Source organism: Gouania willdenowi, chromosome 15, assembly GCF_900634775.1.
Source record: "Gouania willdenowi chromosome 15, fGouWil2.1, whole genome shotgun sequence".
Taxonomy (NCBI): Eukaryota; Metazoa; Chordata; class Actinopteri; order Blenniiformes; family Gobiesocidae; genus Gouania; species Gouania willdenowi.
In genome coordinates, this window is record NC_041058.1 from 23029287 (window position 1) to 23049361 (window position 20075).

At 36.6% G+C, this 20075-nt stretch overlaps 2 protein-coding genes across 10 annotated transcripts in view; both read left to right on the top strand.

Annotated features, from left to right (window-relative positions):
- Window positions 1–4341, top strand: part of klc1b (kinesin light chain 1b) — a 31333-nt gene extending 26992 nt beyond the window's left edge. For all 9 annotated transcript variants that reach the window (XM_028468013.1, XM_028468019.1, XM_028468014.1 and 6 more), the window contains 3 exons: window positions 1470–1594; window positions 1688–1745; window positions 3385–4341. In XM_028468013.1, coding sequence (XP_028323814.1) covers window positions 1470–1594; window positions 1688–1745; window positions 3385–3459 — 258 coding nt within the window. In that variant the 3' untranslated portion in view covers window positions 3460–4341. The remainder of the gene's footprint in view (window positions 1–1469; window positions 1595–1687; window positions 1746–3384) is intronic.
- Window positions 4342–5600: 1259 nt separating this feature from the next.
- Window positions 5601–20075, top strand: part of ptk7b (protein tyrosine kinase 7b) — a 106053-nt gene continuing 91578 nt past the window's right edge. The window contains exon 1 of the mRNA XM_028467909.1: window positions 5601–6147. Within this exon, the coding sequence (XP_028323710.1) occupies window positions 6051–6147 (97 nt within the window). The 5' untranslated portion in view covers window positions 5601–6050. The remainder of the gene's footprint in view (window positions 6148–20075) is intronic.

Sequence of the window (20075 nt, forward strand, 5' to 3'; positions counted from 1 at the left end):
TTGATGTAAATCTATCATACATATTATCCGCCAAAATAAGATAACATTACCATAATACCATAAAAAACAATAATTAATCATACATTATACCATGTATATGTTAAAATAGACACCAGGCAAATCAAAACATTGACTGATAATTGAGCTATGTAAATTAAGTTTGTTTTTGTTTTTATTTAAATACAGTTTTTTGTTCACTGGTTGTTTTAGTAGTTTTACTTCCTTTTTATTTATCATTTTTTCCGCCCTCTGTTGGTTCAGTGATGGGCGTCAAATGGGTGTCGACAGAAAGTTTCCAATTTTTTTTTTTTTAGCTGATAATTATGTTTACTCCATAGTTATGAGGTAAATAGTAAAGAGGATTTTTAGTTAGTATTTCATGATAAACCTATGATTATTATAAAACTGTTTTCATAATTTTTACATCCTTTGGTAAATATTTAGGTAAAGCTTCCTGAACTGAATTTTATATTATCTGTTGATTTATTTATTTAAATGTTAATAATAAAAACATCCCAATGTCCCTGTGTACTTGATTTAAAAATATTAAAGTGATCACTGATTAATAATCCCAGCTCAACAACTCTGAAAACATTGAGTTTGTCCACAGCTCTCCCTGGTGGTGGTTATTATAAACTGCATAGTAACTAAACAGTGGGTTATTAATACATGAATGGATGGATGTTTGTCTTTTCCTACTGATACTAATGTTTATTAAACTGACACTATTTATTGTGAAAATCTACTAAAAAACCAAACATTTTGCAACACTCGACCCAAAAAAGAAGTAGTTAAATTTTACTTAAAAGCTTTTAAGAAACTTTATGATCTTTTAAAGCACGTGTCAAACTCAAGGCCCGGGGGCCAAATCCGGCCCTTTGGAGCATCCAATTGAAACTCAACATTGCATTATGTTGCATGATTGCAGTCATTTTTTAAGGTTAAACAGATGAAAGAGCTTAAAATTTGTACAAATCCTTCAATTTTTCTCAAATTATGATACAATATTTCTCTTGATTAAATAGAAATTGGTCACAAAATGGAAATTTCAAGTGAAGATCCTGTTGGGAATGATATTTATTATTTCTTACATATTTAGTATTTTATGTATACGTAGAAGTGCAAACTAGGGCACAATAATGTTGAAATTACTCATTTTCCTGTAGAAAATCTGTGGCCCTCTTGAGATCAAACCACTCCATATTTGGTCTCTGAACTAAAATGAGTTGGACGCCCCTCCTTTAAAGAAAGAATTGCAGCAGTACCATGACTCATCATTCTTTGATCCACAGGTGGAACATTATAGATGAGACCTGATCCCTGTGTTATGTCCATGTCAGACAAAGATGGTGGGATTTAAGTTGGCGTAATCTTTGGATCATCTTATTTAACCAATGCAATGCTTTTCTCTGTAGCTTTTTGGTGCTGAATGGACATGCTGATGTGTGTGTGTGTGTGTGTGTGTGCAGGATGGCAGTGGGGCCCTGCAGCGCAGTGGTTCTCTGGGTAAGATCAGGGATGTTTTGCGTCGCAGCAGTGAGATGTTGGTGAAGAAGCTGCAGGGCAACGTCCCTCCTGAGCCTCGCAGCACCAAGTAAGAGCTGAGAAATCTATCAGCAGCTTTTCTTCCACATTCGTTTATTTACCTCCATGTTTTTCCTCCTCCTCCTCCTCCTCCTCCCAACAGCATGAAGCGCGCTGCTTCCCTGAATTACCTGAACAAAACCACTGACGACCCGTTCCAGGTGAGAATACGTCTGTCGTCAATTATTCATGTTCAATTACTACAATTTAAATTATATTTATCATTTTCCCCCCTGAAAGTCATTTTCAATCATGTCTTTGTTACTTAAGTTCAATTACTGAACCTTTAATAAATAAGCCCATAATATATAACCTTTCTCTTGTGTTAGCTTTCTGTTAGCATCAGGGGTCAGTCTTTAATCAGCTTTGAAATACAAAAAAAAAATATGATCTATCATCCAATTTGTTTCTCATCTCTTGTTTACATTGTTAGGCTTCCTTATCTATGAAAATATTGCTATTAATATTTTTGGTGTGGGTGTCTGAGCCTTTTTTGTGTCAGTATATGGCCTCCATTTCAATTTTAATTTTTTTTTTATTTGGTAAAATGGTCCTCAAGTATGGAAGCCCATTTTTGCCAGTAAAAATATATATTTTTAAATTAGGAAAAGTAAAAAAAAAAATATAGAATTTAAAATCTAATCTAGAGACACTAAGTAATTATTATGAGATACTGTCTCAGCGGTCTAAATGGTTTTCCATGTGATGCACCAAAGCTACACTTGGAAGAGGCTGAGACAACTATTTACAGATGGATGTCATCAATGAAGAGTACTTTAGACCAGGATTCACAAATCAAGAAATTGTAGTGGTTTTGGAGGAATCTCACAACATCAAAATCAGCCTCTGGAAACTGGAGATGAAGCTACAGAAGAACCAAATCTGAAAGGGAGAAAATAAGACGTTTGGAGCTCAAGTGGTGCAAACGTCTGGCAGGCAACACGGCTACAGATGGATGCACCACAAATGTTGGATGACCCGGGATAATTAATGACTGAGAACGTCAGTCTATATGCTATCTATATGCTATTGATTATAGCATATAGATAAAAACACAATTCACATTATTTCACCACGTTGTCATGCACAAGTAGAGAATACCTGCATAAAGTGCACTTTTACATTCCTGTGAGGTGCAGAAACATCTACACATTTCCAGTCATAATTATGAAATACTATCTCATAATTATGAGAAACTAGATTTTTTTTCTCATTTAATATTTTATTTTTCCTCGTCTTTTTTTAACTGGCTGGAATGGGCTTCCATAGAACTGTAACATGGTTCCCCAGGTTTGCATTTAATTCAATTGTAATGACAGTTTTCATAACATTTTAATGACAATTGCAATTACAAAATAATTTATCTGAACTCAATTACAATTCAATTATGATTACAACTGCAACAATGATAATTACATCATAATTGTAATTAATTACTTTTCCTTATTCCTACCCATTTTCAGGCATGCTAATCATATATGAGATATGTACAGTATGTGTGGGTCTAATTAAACATAGTTTATATATTTTTTGTATAACTATATTTTCATGAGATATTGTTTATTTTATTTATTAACATCAAATGGTGTATACATTTTTGGATGTGTTTAGGTATTGAATATTTGATATGTATGTGATTGCACAAAATGTATTAAATGTCACATGCCTGAAAAAAAAAAAAAAATATATATATATATATATACTGTATATATTGTTTTTAATTATGCTGACTCGAGTTATTAAATTCAAGCCATATCCTTCATTATTTGTTTCCTTTTTGTTGCCGTTTTTGTTTGTCAGACTCGAGAGGGGAGGAGCTTCAGGGGGAGCCGTGGCCTGAGCTCCAGCACTGTGGATCTCTACACTGGAAATTAAAGAAAATCACCCAAAGACACTGTTTGTTCTGGAGCTACAGCCAGCAACACTAACGCCCAATGGCATCCCACCCAAAGACAGGCTGGCTTTTCCAGCACACACACGACTCAATCTGGCATCATAATCTGTGATCTCACTGCCTCATCTGTGCCTTTAGAACTCATCATGATGACCTCACTTCCTGTCTCCATCGCTGTGTCTTTGCACTTTAAGATCTGATGCCATGAGTGCTGGTGTGTTACTCTATGTTGATTTGTCGTTCAGTTGTCGTTGACTTCCTTAGTTCTTATAAATACACAATAATCTGTAGGGTTAGTTTATCAAACAACTGCCACTAACTTTTTATTTTTATTGTAGCCAGTTGAGATTTATGGTTTTGGATAAAAAGCTTTTGGGGAACAGGGTGAGATCTTTTTACCAGTTAAAAAATAAAGAAATGCTGCTGCTTTTCTGTCTATAGAGCTGAGATTCTAGTGTTTCTGCCTCTAATGATCTCCTAGGCAGAAGACATGTAAGATATGAGTGTAGTTTTCATCTCAACCATTCAATCACGGGTGCCATAAAAACTCTAGTGTTGTCAAGTATGTGCATGTGTTCCTCATATAATGTTTACACAAATTAATGTGCACGTGTGAGCGATGACGTTAGAGATGTGCACGATTCTCAATTAGAGACTGTCTTTGATTCCATTATTTTAGTGATGCTGCTTAAAAAAGAACTGGAATTTCTTGTAAATATGTGTTGTTGTTTTTTCAATTTTCCAGGTGTTTTACATCCATTTTCTTTTGACTATTTTTAATGAACTTGTAAAAATAGAATTTGATCAAAAAACTGGGACATTATCAGGTAATTGAGTTTAATAAAAAGTGAGAGTGCATTATTTTTTGGGCTGATATTTCTTGATCCACAAGCTGAGTGAAGACATCTGGGAATAAAAAGTGTCTGTTTGCTATTGACAGTTTAGATATTGAAAGTTGATGTGATGGAGGTGCTGTGACTCGTATTGATCTTTGTTTCTTATAAGCGTTCAAACATAAGATTATGTAGAAGGACATTAGTAACGTATCAAAAAGCACTAACCAACAAGAAAACAATATGACATATAACACTGTGAGCTTTATTTTGTTATTGCAATATATATATATATATAGCAGTGTAGGTAAAAATAAAAATAAAAAAACAGTGCTGTGGTTGAACCAGTGGGTGGCACTGTTGTACTCGTTATCCATAGACAGGCACCGGAAACAGCCCGTAAATTATTGAGGGAGGGACGGGAATGATGTGTGAGGCTCACAGAAACATGCATAGGCGTACCGGATATATATACATCAAAGTTGTTTGAAAAATAAAGCACCCTTAGCAACGATTTGATTAAAAAAAAATTAAACTAGTGAAACGATGAATTGGGATTTTTTTTATTTTTTTTTTTATTTTATTTCTGTTCGTTGATGAATGTCAAAAATCAAAATAAAACTAGGTTTCACCAGATTAATACACTGATTTATTCTTAACATCTTTTATAAATTCCTTGGTAGAAAACAAGATGGCTGCACTGCTTATATTCGTTGTTGAAATATTTGTTCAAAAGAATATCAGATATAACTGACAGTTTATTATTGTATGTATAGAATCCTTACTAGTTTTTTCCATGTACATAATTACTATCAAACAGATTTTTGTCTGATAACTCATCCCAAAGTTTATACAGATTTGGCCAAGAAGGGAACCCCAGCTGCACCTGCAGAAATGTAATAGACATTTTCCATTGAAACCTATTGGAATAGTGACATTATACTCACTCTTGGCCCCTTCAAAATAAAGGCGGATCATATCACATAGGTTGTGCTTGGAAGCAAAATAGATCATCCTTTAAAAATAAAAGCTAATCATGTGCTAATCAACGTATTCTAAAGAAGAAGAAAAAACTATGTTCTCATTAGTCTGTTTCAATAAAGAAAAATCAACTGTTTTACGTTTTGGACTAATTAAAAACAACTATTTTAAATACGCATTTTAAAATCCACTCGAATACATTGCTAGAAATATTATGTTGCATTTTGTGTTGTGTGGTCAGTATTTTATTTTGAAGGTCCACGCAGGATGCCCTGTGCGGTGTTTCCGTCACTATGACGCCTTGAGTAAAGTCGCTCACTACTGGCGGTAAGCGGACGCCAGCTCGGTTACACGGCGGGGCGGAACTCTGCCTCTCAGGCCGAACTCTCGCTGCGGTTTGCGGCTCCACAGCGCGGACGGACGGCGGTGAGCTCACGGAGCGGCTGGTAATGACTCAGTGCGGGACGAACGGTCGCCAGTCCTCCTCCAACAAGCCTCCTGGAAGTTCAGGCGTCCCCTCAAACTTTCCTCGGGACTTCTCGCACTGAACGCGGGGTTTGTATTGTTACGGTGTCGGCTGGAGTCTCGGAGCTGGAGGGTCCAGTCCACATGTCTCCGCCTGGGTCTCGTTAGTCCAGGTGAGCCGTGTGGTCGGAAACGTGCGGTCTGGTTTTTACCTGAGCTCACACGGGAACGGACGGGAACTCTGTGGCCGCTGGAGGGAGAACACAAATCCGGGACTTTCACCGAGGACAAGCATGGACCCCCCAGGAGGGACCAGCAGCCGGCGGAGGGATGGCTGGAGGCTCCCCGCGGTGGATACGATGTGCGCGGTGTTCATCCTCAGTCTCCATGGTGGGTCGCACAGCACAGCATGTCCATTCAATGGCTCCATACTCACTCACACTCTGGGTTTATGGGTTTTTAAGAAGTCTCTGCATACATTAGGTCCACTGGTTTCAGTGGAGATATTTATGAGCTATACTGGTGTAAAACCCAATACATAATACTTTTTTTAATCTAATTTTTTTCCAAGTTAAACGTGCATTTTTTTATTTATTTATTTTTTTTTGCTTTTTTTTAATTTACACTTTAACTGGAATTTCATCAGATCCTGATCATCTCTATATGAACAATATACAGTGTATTTACAGGTCAGACTAAACCTATGCAAAGTCTTCAGACAATTATTTGGTTTACTCAATGATCATTATAAAATATATCTCTCTAACTCTACATTAACGGTGGATTTACTGCTTGAATTGCCAGATTTTGACTGTTGATAAAGTGTTGGTTAATGGTTTGATCTAATTTGAGTGATTTTGTGTCTGTATTCAGAATAGCGCTGGGCAATATATCGAGTTTTCTGTTTTGGCAATATAGAAAATTACAATATCAATATACAATATGTGTATTAAAATACTGGTTTTAGAAGTCATTCCTAACCCAGACCTTCCCCTAAACAGGCCACACGACACAACTCACTCACACGTGCTGTCCCTTATAGGAGAACAAACCAACAGTGTCACATATTGTGCAGCTGTTTGTTAGTAGAATTGTTTTTCCAGTCTGAAAACAACAAGATTATTAATCAACAGTTTTCCAAATCGATTCCAAACCAATTTTTCATTATTAACGTTTACGGATTTGATTCTCAATCATTACTGATTATTAATTTTCCATTTATCATCAGTCAACTACTGAATTATTTGACTTTAAACACCTCACAGCACCTTCAGTACTTTACAGTGTAAAAACTGAAATATCCAAATAAAGAGAATTCACCTGGATTGTATTGACAAATGTAAATAATCTTTGGGAATTTAAGAATCGATTCATAATCATCAGAAAATAAAATCACTATTTATCAATTGGGGTTTTTTCCCCCACCCTTGATTTCTATCATTGTTTATATTTGATGGAATTTGGTGATTCTGACATCATGGCTCCAAGCGTTCAAGTTTTTCCCCTGTGATTTTAATCTGGTAGGATGGTTGCAGGTCCCAGTCTGAGGAAATAAGGAATATGAATATAAGTACCAGTACCAATGGTGATGTTGGTTGAACTCCTCCACACTTGATCTAAAACCCTTAACCTGTGAGAGGAATCACTATGAAGCTATGTCACGACTCCATCAGTTTTAATCTGATTTCTACAGATTGTGTTTGCCTGTCTTTAACACGGCTGTGAAAAGGGAAGGTTTGCCCTATGTTGAAGTAAGTCTGCCAACCCCCCACTCCCCACCCAATTCTCCTCCTCATGGTGCCTGCTCTGGTATGAATGTGTCCTCTGTGTGCAGAGACTGAGTCTGTGTTTATAAGACGTATGAATAGAGAGCCAAGCCAGGTACTGTCCAGACTGGTCTGTTCCTCCAGCTGCTTTAGTTTCTAAAGCTACCTCAGCACCGTACCATACCAAACCAGCCTCTTCATGTCCACTTCAACCCGTCTACACCACGGGTGCCAGATTGGTTTGCTTTGCTCAGGCTTGGTTCTCTGGTCAGTGGTCAGATGGTGAATAAAGCTTTCTGGATTTATGCCGCTTTTCTGTTGCACGTAGAAGATTTCATGCATTTGTCGTGTTTGTGTCTGAAACAGTAACGCAGCATATTTTATACTCGTCTTGATGCTGGATTTATGGTGTGGTTTTGTTTTTGTTTGGTTATTTTTGTCTTTTTTTTTTTTCTTTTTTTTCAGACCTGAAGTATTTAAATTAAGAAGTTTCCAGTTTGAAATGGAAATGATAGAAAGTATCACATCAATCTAAATGTAAACAAACTAGTACAGTACCAGTTGGAAGTATGTGTTCATATAGTGGGAGCCTAATATTCTTATTCTCCTCATTCAAAAACAAAATTAAATAATGCACTTCTAGAAACAATATCAGTCAGTCTGACATTAACTTTACCAGCACATCAACATGGTACATAACATATATTATAATATATACATGTACATTAGGTTAACTAATGTTTTTTATGATTTTAATTTCCTTTTTTTTTTAATCCAAAAACTAAGTGTGATAAAGGCTGTAGGAGTTGATTGTATTGGACTTAAATGATTACGCAGACGTTTTAGATCATACATAGGCAACTGGCGGCCCAGGGGCCACATGTGGCCCTCAGTCTGATTTGATGTTGCCCCCAAAGTAAAGCAAGATTATATAAAAATGAATTGCAAAAAATTACAACATTGAGGGAAAATACAGTAAAAGACAAGATAAAAACACAGAAATTACTCCCAAAGCACACAAAACTACTACAAAAAATGAACAAAATGACAACAGGAGCGCACAAAATTACTTTGAAAAATATCCAAAAAGACAACAAAAGCACAGAAAAAGACAAAAAAAAAACCCCCACAAATAATGACGCTGCAAACAAGCAAAACGATAACAGAAATACACAAGAAATACTCCACAAAAAAAAAAACCCACATAACGACACACACAAATACACAATATGACTCCAAAAAACATATATTTTACAGGAAAAATACACAAAAGACTACAGAAATGCGCAAAAAGCTTCACAACTAGCAACACAACAACAGTCACAAAATCAGAATTCCTTTATTAATCCCAGGAGGAAATTGCTTACATTACAGCCACTTAAGAAAAATCACAAATAAAAGAATAAAACGTTTAACAAAGACAAAAGAAAGAAATAAACATTAAATAAGTGTATAATTAAGTAAAAGACTGTTAAAAATAAGGATCAGATACACACACTACAGTAATAAAAATAAATTAAGATTAATAATAATACAAAATGTACAAATATGATAGATATTTACAACAAAATGACAGAAAAACACACAAAATGACAATAGAAACTTTGTTTTTTCCTGTATTAATACTCAAATCGCTAATTATTTTTAATGCTCACATAAATGTTGATCATGTGACCCTCTGATCAAACACACATTTTTTTCAGCCCCGCTGTAATAAAAGTTACCTCCCTCTGTATTAGATAATTATACTGATTTCTCATCATGACAACAAACATGTGATTATAGTGAGAATTGTAAACGTGGATCATTTCTGTGTAGTTTAGGTGTGAGTGTAGTAAAGCACAGATAGCATGACAGCACACCCCTGTGTTCAGTCCAGTCCACCTCCCTCTCTCTCTCCCCCTCTTTTTGATTGCAGCGTTCAGAGATTGAAGGCCAGTGTTGGGCCTCACAGCTAGCGAGCCCAGCGGGGGTTAGGAACAGCCAAGCGAGTGGATATAAAATAAGGCAGCAGCAGGTGGCTCCACCATGAAAACACATTTTCTTCTATCACAAACCTTTCCTGCAGCACGCAATCCTCTGTACAAAGGCGTCTCAGCATAATAATATCTACAGTTTGTGGATGTTTGTGTCCAAACGCATCTGTTTTTGTAAAGAACAGCAAATCCAACTATAAACCCTGTGGCTTTGAGCTCCTCGCAGCTTAGTCTGAACCTCACTGAAGGATCGACATGGTCAACAACATTCTGCTTATAGGGGATTCAAGAGAGACGCCACTCAATCACTCAGCAGTGTATATTGTTTTTACTGCCATTGATTTATGAGCTAGAAGAGCTAATGCAACTCATGTGGAGGACAGAGTGGTATGTATTGTGTGTATATAAGGAAGCTAGGATGCTACTAAACCCTGTAAAGCTCAATAGCCCAATAAGAGTCTGATATTTTGTCTAATCTGAACACAACCTTTGTGAGAAAATAAAGACTCAAATAGAAATGCACCATTGGAATATTAAGTCAAAGAAGAAAAAAAAAAGACATAAATTCAGAATATATGTGAATATAGCAATAAATATGCATAAATAAGGGCTCAGTTTTTCTGTGATCGTAGAAAACAGAAGAAAAAAAACAGAATTAATTCTACATCTACTATATTTAAAATTTGGTGCCAACATGACAATGAAATACCTCACATGCATGTTTTGGGACAATATCACGCATTTAGACTTTTTTTAAAAAAAATTTTAAACAGAAAACATGTAACTAACTGGATATCTAGAAAATGTGACAAATGGACAAATATGACAATTTTTTCCTCATAATCCCGTGCCATGATAACATGATCTATAATATGACATCTACTTAACACTGACTCACATGTTATGGAACAGTATCACGCATTTCCATGTCATTTGTCCTGAAAAAAAAAAAAAAAAGTAAGATGTTTCTGGTAAATTGATTTCCATAAATCATCTAAACATATAAATATAAGATTCATAACAGTAGTTGACTCTATTATCTATAACAAGCAGGTTTGGTGCGGTTTAATAGATGGTAAAGTCATCTACCGATAAATAGGGAAATGAAACAAAAAATTGTAGTGATGTGGAAAAAAACCATGAAATTTAGGAAATTTTACAACAGATTACCGTAACCTTTGCATACATAGTTGTGTTTTTAAATTAAATTAGAACTGCAATATAGATTGGATTGGCACTCAAGTATTGTAATAAAATAAAAGTGGGCTTAAAGCAAATAGAATAGAAGCATTTATTGTCATTGTATACAACAAATTTAAGGTGCTCTCCAAGAATGAGGAATGACACATAATGTCACACTCTTAAATCAAATATTGGAAAAGAAATATAGATAAATAATACTAGAATACTTAGTATACACTAGTATTTACACTATATTAGGAGATCTACACATGATATAGCTTGGCACACACTGATTATTAATACTAACTTTCAGTTGTTTAATTCAATGGTGCACGTTTTTATTCATGTTTAAAGAATATATTTTACATTGTTTTGTGCAAAAAATGAATAACGTTTTGGTTGACAAATAATTGTGATTTCAGTTATGTCTAAAATATTGTAATCATTATTTTTTTCTATAATCGAGCAGCCCTACACTATATACATTACCTTAACATGCAATATAAAAATGTAAATTGACCTATTGGTATATTGTCCCAGCCTGAACCTTTAGGACTTTATTGTATGTGAAGGATATTTGTAAAACAGCTGTATAGAAACATGACTACTGTACTTTAAACATGTGGCATCTTGTTCAGTCTGTCAAACATCAACCATGCCAATGATGACGTTGCTAGAAGCAAAAATGCAGCTTTGGATGCGGCATAAACAGTCTGTATTTTGTACAAATCAAGGATAAAATACCATAAAACATAAAAACATTAAGTCTTCAGGTTAACAATGATGAATAACATTCAACATCTTCCAAAATGTGTTTAATTCGTTATTTATTCCATGTACCTACTTGTGCTGAAGGTGCATAGGAGCTAATATATCAGCTGGAGGCGTAAGGCAGGTTGTTCCGCCCAGAGCAGGTCGTTGGTTCATCACATCAGAGAAATGAGTTCCAGGCTAATGTAGAGCAGAACAACAGACACATGGTTCCATGGAATTAAGAGGGAGCTGTCGTTGGAGCCAGTGGGCAGGATTTCTCAAAGTCCTCCACAGCTCTGGTTTCTGCTGGTTTATCAGTCTGTTTGTTCAGGTTGAGAAGAAGCCCTTTGAACCCAAGCCCCCCACTTTTATTTCGTTTTCTTTTTTAACCTTGCACTTGCTCTATAAAGGGAAGCTCTGCTCCCAGGGGAGGATCTTCTTGCACCCATTGAGAGGTTACCAAAATGGTTGCCCAGTGCCCACTATCTCATTTATGGAGGTCCTTGTAGTTCCTGATGGTCCTTCATCATTGATGACTAAAATGCTTTTATGTTTTAATGCTTTCAGAATGTTAAGCGTTTGATGCAGCTTTAAGAGCTCCAACTACCCTCAAAGATCCAAACGTGACTGAAAATCCCATATCGGTTGACTTCTAATCAACTCAAAGGCAGATACGATTTAAATTAAAAAAATTGAAAAAAATCAGCCGATGGTCGATATCTAAAGCGTATATTTGAGGCCGATATACTTTTTTTTTTTTAAAGTACATTGATTATGAAAGACAATTGAAATACTCCTATGATATACATGTATATAATAGAAATTAAATGAAATACACCAATAGAACTCTTAACATTTATTGAACTTTAAATATACCCGTACACAACCAAGTAAAACAAAAAGTACGCAACGGGTATTTTTTGTTGTTGTTGTATATTCACACATTCGAATGGATGTTTTTTTTTTTTTTTTTTAAATTTTCTTTCTTTTTTCCTTTAATGGCTACTCAAAAGTGCTAAATAAATAAATAAAAGATCTTGAAAAAAAGTCCATGTATATATCGATATATCTGTCGACCTCTAGAATTGGTTGAACACAGCTTTGTCCAAAATTATTCTAAATTAATTTTTTCATACATTTTTTTTTATTATTTGCACATACAAAATATTTGAAAAAAATCATCAAACATTTCTAACATAACTGTGCTGGAGGTTAAGAAGACCACAGGGTCTTAAAAAGCCACCTCACCAATTCCAACTACAAGTAAGCAATTTACATATGCAAAGCAACAGATGAATAAAAATATTTGAACTTTTCCGAACGTCTGAAAATGTTTTTTTTTTTTAAATAGTTAAAAGTGGCTATAGATTTCTAGGGTCTGAGGTTAAATTTCTGCAACGCGGCAGATGAAAATCCCTGAATTGCCTTGTTGAATAAATGTGGAAATCGGAAGAATATATAAAGAGATTACAGAACACTTTTGGTAACTCAGTGGACAAGTGCACATACCTATACACGAATAAACAATGTTTGTAAAGTAAGTGTTAACATTGAAAATGGACATAATTTGAGGACCAGATGAAGATAATCTGTCTGAGGAATCCAACATTTTTATAATTTTTTTTGAATTAGCAAAACTTTGGTATGGGGAAATTAAACTATAAAATAGTCATCATACAAGAGGGATTAACAAATGGATGGACTTTACCCAGAATACCTTTAGATTGGATTATTTTCCTACAAACATACTCAGTGAGTTTTTGTTCAACAATGACTTAAAAATTTGGTTTTATCTACTATGCTAATCTTGACTCCATCAATTAGCAAATTCACACCATTTTGACTGAGGCTAAGGTTTTTTAAGCTAAAATTCATGAAGTTAGTTTTTCATGTATATAATTATCCCCTGCCACAAAGTGTGGAAGGGGAGATATAGATTTGAGCTCCATTTGTCCGAGTTAAAGGGGACAGCTTTTCTCACAAACTGTTTAAGATAGGATAACCAAATTCAGTGTGTGGCTTCAGGGTGTCAATACATTGATGGAGTTCGAAAACGAGAAGTGTGCAATTATATTTTCCGGAGTTATTGCCCTTGTTCAGTTTTTTTTTTTACTTTGACAGCTTTTCTCAGAAATCATTTAAGATACGATAACCAATTTTGGTGTGTGGCTTCAGGGTATCAATACCTTGAAGTGTGCAATTTTTTTTTTATGGAGTTATTGCCCTTGTACCATTTTTATTAGGTTCAAGGTATTTTCAAAAGGGACAGCTTTCCTTAGAAACCGCTTAAGATAGTTAGTAATTTTATTTTCTGATGTGATAATATTTTCTTACGTATACGTCTAAGTTGTTAGATTTGGGACATTTAGGAAAAGGTTGTGAGTGAACCAATCTGGCGGTGGATGTTGATGACTGTCTTCTTGTCCTTCATCATCCTGAACTGAAAGGAGGAAAACAAAGAAGAAAACTTGTTGATTTAGACAAATCTGAAGTACCTTTCAACTTCTCTATTGCATCTTTTTTTTCATTTTTGTTCTCTGTCCATATTTTCCATGAGAAACAAACAAAGAAGCAACGGAGCAACAACCCTTAGTCTCCAACCCACCAAATTCCTTGTTTTCATACCAGCCAGTGGTTACCAAAGACAACACTCAGCAGGCCAGAGGAGAGATTAAAAAGAAAGATGGCAATCACGGATTTAAGAGGTTGTGCCTTTTAATATTTTCCAGGCCACGCTCTTAAAGCTTAGGTATGTGTCTGGTTAGCATGCGTTTCCCGCTGGTTTGTGCAAAAAAGACGGAGCGTCCATCACGGTTATTTATGCTCGACTTAACTGCAGATAAGCACGGCCCATAATGAGCAGAGTTATGCATGGCCTCTGCTGGCCTGAGTGATCAATAAAACCAAATAAACACAAAGACCACGAGAACCTGAGCCCCTTGCTTTGAATAATGATTACTGCACCTAATGAGCCATGGGTTTCAACTACTATGTGCATATGATGAAGTGTGTGCGTTGCTGGTTCATGTGTTAGTCGTTTACCAGGACTGTGCTTTAACTGAAATCAGTCACCCTATTATTTTTCATCTTTTCTGTTCTTCCTCTTGATCACAGCCTCTTCTCTGTGTGAGCAGCTCTGTGCTGTACAGGAGGAGGGTCAAGTGGGAAAGTATGGGTTTGGTTTCACATTCAGCCGTGCTCAGCTCCCCATAAGAGCAGAGCAGTTAAGATAGCTATAAAGTATAGAATCATGAAACACAAAACAAATACATTATCCATCTTACAGGGTACTTTGTTCTTGTTGTAAATAAAACATAAAAAGTGTTTAATGTGTTGCCAATTTATAAAATATGTGCAGCTTTAAAAAAAACAAAAAAAAAAAAAACATTTGAAGTCTGAAGTAGTGTTTTAAGCATTTTTATACCTTAAAATACATTGTTTAGTGCACATTGGGCCACAGTTTTTTGTAGGGATGTCCCAATACAACTTTTTCATATTGCAGCATTGCGCATCAGCCGATACTGATATCAATCCGATACGATATCAGCATAAATCGTACATACTTTTGATTCTTATTTTGTAGTGTGGAATGTTAGAAAAGGCTTGATCAAGTGATGTTACTCAATCAGAGAACAATAGTCAGCAACAGTAGGTTACTTTGTTGGAGTGTTAACCACAGTCACCTATAGATAGATGTGCTGGAACGTAAGTTTTTATCGGAGAGCTTATATCAGTGATTTTAGATGCAGTCCGATAAAATCCGATAGTTTTCTGGCCGATATTGGAACGGGACACCTCTAGTTTTTTGTGCGACCTATGTTCGACACAGTTAAAATTCTTCCTGCTTCCTAATCGTAGAGCATCAGAAATATCAACAGATGAGCGCACATGGGGAAATAAGTGCCCATTAGCAAAGGTGCGCTGGTGTGTCTGACCCAAACGTGAGCATCATTTCTAAATATCTGCCTGAGCCCATCGGCCTCTGGTCGAGTATCCATCCTCTAATACAATCCATGTGGAACCGCATGGGACGTGAAGGCGTTGATTCAGGTGCAGTTTTTACATGGGCTCCTACATTTACATTTTTGTAGCTTTTCTCCACTTTTTCTTTAATATTGTTTTATTTATGACTAGGGACAAAACAGTGATCTGTGTTGGAGCTTCTTCTGATGTCTATTATTGCTGTTGTGAGCTCTTCGCACAAAAACATGATTTGCGAAACCTTTAATTACCGGCGGACCACCCTCATACTTTGTACAAACTCCCGCTCAATCTTGTGCTTGGAGGTATAATGATTTTGATGTGACATGTCTCCAAATAAACTCATCATTAGTTATACAAATGCACCATCAGCTAAACCTGTCTTTGCACCAGAGCCTTTTCAGATGTGAATCCAGGCTTAATACGCTGAACCACTTGTTCATCACAACATATTAAAGTACACTTGAGATGAAGCTCTGCATTCATACTCAATCGCAGGATAATCCTGGATTTCCACTGGATGCGTATCTGCTCTGAAACTGCTCCACTGCGTAACTGCAGCGCAATCTCTAGTCCGTCAATCCCCACCGCCTCCGCTTTTGCTGCGTATCTGTTGCAGCAAGAACTCAGAAGATCCCGCTAATCTACATATAATAGTGCAATATATGTGATTCAACCATGGATACGTTCAATATTAATATGTTAAATACGATTTTAAAAATGCTCGGATCGGGCCATGGTATCAACAGAAATATCTGGTCCCCCAGAGTCCGAATATGTGCTTGGTTTTTGAGTTGTCCGAATAGCGACCCCAGATCCGAAACGTACAATTTTCGGGCCAAAAAAAGTGTTAATTTTTTTTGAAAATGTGGTATCAGCAGACAGGTGTTATTCCCTGGAGTTCAAATATGCGCTCGGTTTAGGGATAGAGTCTGAAATGGAAACGCTGGAAGTCCCGGAAGGTCGGTTTTTTTATCTGCCAGGGGTAACCTCGGTCAATAAATGGAATTACGGTCCGCCTTGAGCACGGGGTATTTTATTTTGAAAATAATCTGGATATTTTATTCTGTGTCTATGCACAACTTCCTGTCTGGCTTATTTTTGTTCGATTGCTGCAGCAGCTCCGGCGTCCAGCAAAAATAGAAGGGCTACGTATCTGCTGCAGAGGGCTCCAGCATGATGCAGCAGTTACGGTACGGAGCTGTACTGGAGAAAATTTGGATGCGGTGTAAATTAACACATTGACTTAAATGGAAACCTATCAGCTGTGGATGCATTGGAAATTGGGGTTAACATGATCAATACTCAAACCATAACACATTACAGATTTTGAACGGGAAGTATTTGATTATCTGTATAAACCAATCAGCAACAGAATACCAGCAGTAAATTTCTAAAGGACAAAACAAAAAAGGAAGGAAAAACGAAGTGTTCCAAATACTTTTCCAATGTAAAAAGACTTATGTAGCTTATGGACATAAAAGTTTTAAGCATTGAAAAAAATTTTTTTTAACATGTCACCAAAAAGGAAACAATGAACTGCCCCAAGACCATTTTTGTTCTGCCTATTTTGCACAAATCCGTCCGTGGTACCTTTATTCTTCTTAGTGGTACTGCATTGATTTTTCTAAAGATAAATAATATAAATGAATAACTAAACTAATTTTTTTAACGACAGTACCAAACTTTAAACTTTAACTTTATTTATTTATATATTTATTTTAATAGTTTTACCAGAAAAACAATAATGGGTCAAAGTCAGTGGATCCACAAAGACCCTTTTATTAATCACTAGCAGCACAGTATCAACATTTTGTGTCACTTTTGACTTTTTCCTTGATTAAGGCTGAAATTGTGTTGTGTAGCTTTTTTCAGGGCAACTCTGAGTTTTTGAAAGTAGTTTTTAAAGTAAATCACATTCAGGACACTGTCTCTTTAAGAGTGTGGAAACAGCCCTGTTAGCTTCAGCAGCAGCAGCAGATCTCTGCTGAGGAGTGACAGAGAGTTAGTTAGAGAAGAGAAACACATGCAGTGTTTCCTCAAACGTCTCTGTACTGTTAGTTTTACAGACAGACAGACATCTGCACTGAGCTTCTTACAGACAGTCGCTAACACTGCTGACTGTGTGTGTCCGTGCACTGGGGGGAGGGGGAGCAGAGCGTACTTCTGCCCTGTTTAAGCGCTTAATAATTCTTTGGTGTCTGTAACACTGACATGCTGACTAGCAAATGGTGTGATTTGGCAGAAAGAAAAAAAAACCATTGGATGTTCTGTGTATGGACCACAGACATGACGAAGACACGGCACTGAGGGTTAAAATGTGAACTACAGACGGTTCTGCGATCTTCGTGATTTGGGAGATCGTCGTCATATTGTAATCCTTAACGATTTCATATCGTCAGATCGCACACCCTTAGTACTCAACAAATAATGTTTTCGCTGTCATTTTTATTTTCTCCTGCAGGCCAAATTGGATGCTCTAAAGGGCTGGATTTGGCCCCCGGGCCTTGAGTTTGACACCTGTTTTAGATGAAAGCCATGAAAGCTCATGTGGAACAGGGGGATAAGGTTAGAGGTTAGGAAGGACCATATAGGGCCCTATAAAATACATTTTATTTTTGTCCAAATTTTGTTTTCAACATTCAGTTTTTAAAATTCAGTTTTAAAAAAAAAATTCTGAAAATATAAGTTTTTAACTCCTGTGAGGAAACAAAATAAATATGAATTAAAACGAAAACTATAATCAAACAAAAATGTATGTCAAAAATAAAAATGTAATTTCAAATAATGTGTAAGCTACAATTAAAAAGGAAATGTATGTAATTATTATAATCATCCAATAACTGAAGGGTTGGGGGTTTGAATCCTGCTCTTGCCAAGTCATTGTCGTTGTGTCCTTGGGCAAGGCACTTTACCCACATTGCCTAGTATGAATGTAGTGTGTGAGTGAGTGTTGGTGGTGGTCGCAGAGATCGATGGTTCACTATGGCAGCCTCACATCTGTCAGTCCGCTCCAGGGTAGCTCTGGCTACAATAGTAGCTTACCACCACTGTGTGTGGAGTGAAAGAATAATGCACATCAATGTAAAACACTTTGACTGTCTGTGAAAAAAATGCTGCATAAAATCCAATGCATTATTATTGTAATCATTTTTATTTTTTTTAAATCATGTAAATCACATTGAATTCCAGGAAAATGAAATAAAACTGAGAGATGGAACCTTCCACACTTTGAAGGATCCATTTTTTCTCACACTTTGCAGCAAGGAGAAAAGCTAAAGAACTTTCTCAGGAAACCTAGTTTTCCATCCTCCTTCCTGTTCTTCTTCTTTGCTTTGCCCTGCTCCTTCTTTTTCTTGGCCTTCTGTTTGTCCGTCATGAGGGCGATCTCCTTCAGTTCAGCATTCCCCATCACCAGCAGATCAATTTGCCATTGCTGGTTCTCCTGGGTCATGTTCAGAATGTGATAATCGCTTCTGCAGATCTCCATACTTGGTCTCCATGGCGTGGATGATAGCATCCTTTTCCTGGAGCTGTTTGGTAGCCTCAGCAGAGTTCCTCTCATGGAGCTCCACATCTTTTTGTAGAGCCTGTACCTGTGAGCAGAAGTGGCTCAGCGCGCTCTCATGGGACGTGGTCAGAGTCTTCTTCACCGCCTCCCATTCTGCTTCCATCTGAGCCACAGTGTCTTTATGGTTGCTCTCCTTCAGACACAGTTCATGCTCCATGTGCTGGCAGTCATCGGCCATCTTCTGGAACGCCACCAAATCCTCGTCTATTCTCTCCAGCTCAGTGGTCATCTTCATTTTCATGGTGTTGAAGTCACAGCGTTCACTCTCCAGGCGCTCCACTTCACCGTTGACCTGGTGTATTTTGAATCGGAAGTATTTGATTATCTGTATAAACCAATCAGCAACAGAATAAATCTCTAAAGGGCAAAACAAAAAAGGAAGGAAAAACAAAGTGTTCCAAATACTTTTCCAATGTAAAAAGACTTATGTAGCTTATAGACATAGAAACAACTTTTCAATGCTTAAAACTTTTAACATGTCACCTAAAAGGAAACAATGAACTGTCCCCAGACTTTATTTTTGTACTGCCTCTTTTGGATAAATCGGTCCGTGGTACCTTTATTCTTCTTAGAGGTACTGCATTGATTTTTCTAAAGGAAAAAAGATAAATAAAATAAATAAATAACTAAAGTAATTTTTTTAATGAAAGTATCAAACTTTAAGTCTTGACTTGGTGCTGAAATCGCTGTGGTTCGGAAGCATAATAATGTACTGTGACCATATAAGGGCATTAAGTTAATTACAGAGTAAGTTGTTGAGATGCTAATCTCAACAACTTACTAATGCTAGCATCGACGAGTCTACAGTGTCCAGCTGTCCAACGTGCTTTCTCTTTAAACTTACAGTGTAACAGACATGCTACCATTGTAGGTGAGGTCTGCTTTACACATAATGCAGGATGTCTTTTTCTGTGCAGCCCAGCATTTATTTGGAAATATTCCCAAACTGTGGACGTTCTCAGCCATGACGGTGCAGCCATGCTGCTGCAGGACGTAGTTTACTGCTATTTACTGAGGCTTTCTGGTCACTCACACATTTCGCCGCAAAAAGCAGAGGCGGTAAAGATGGCTCACTCCTCATCAAATCTG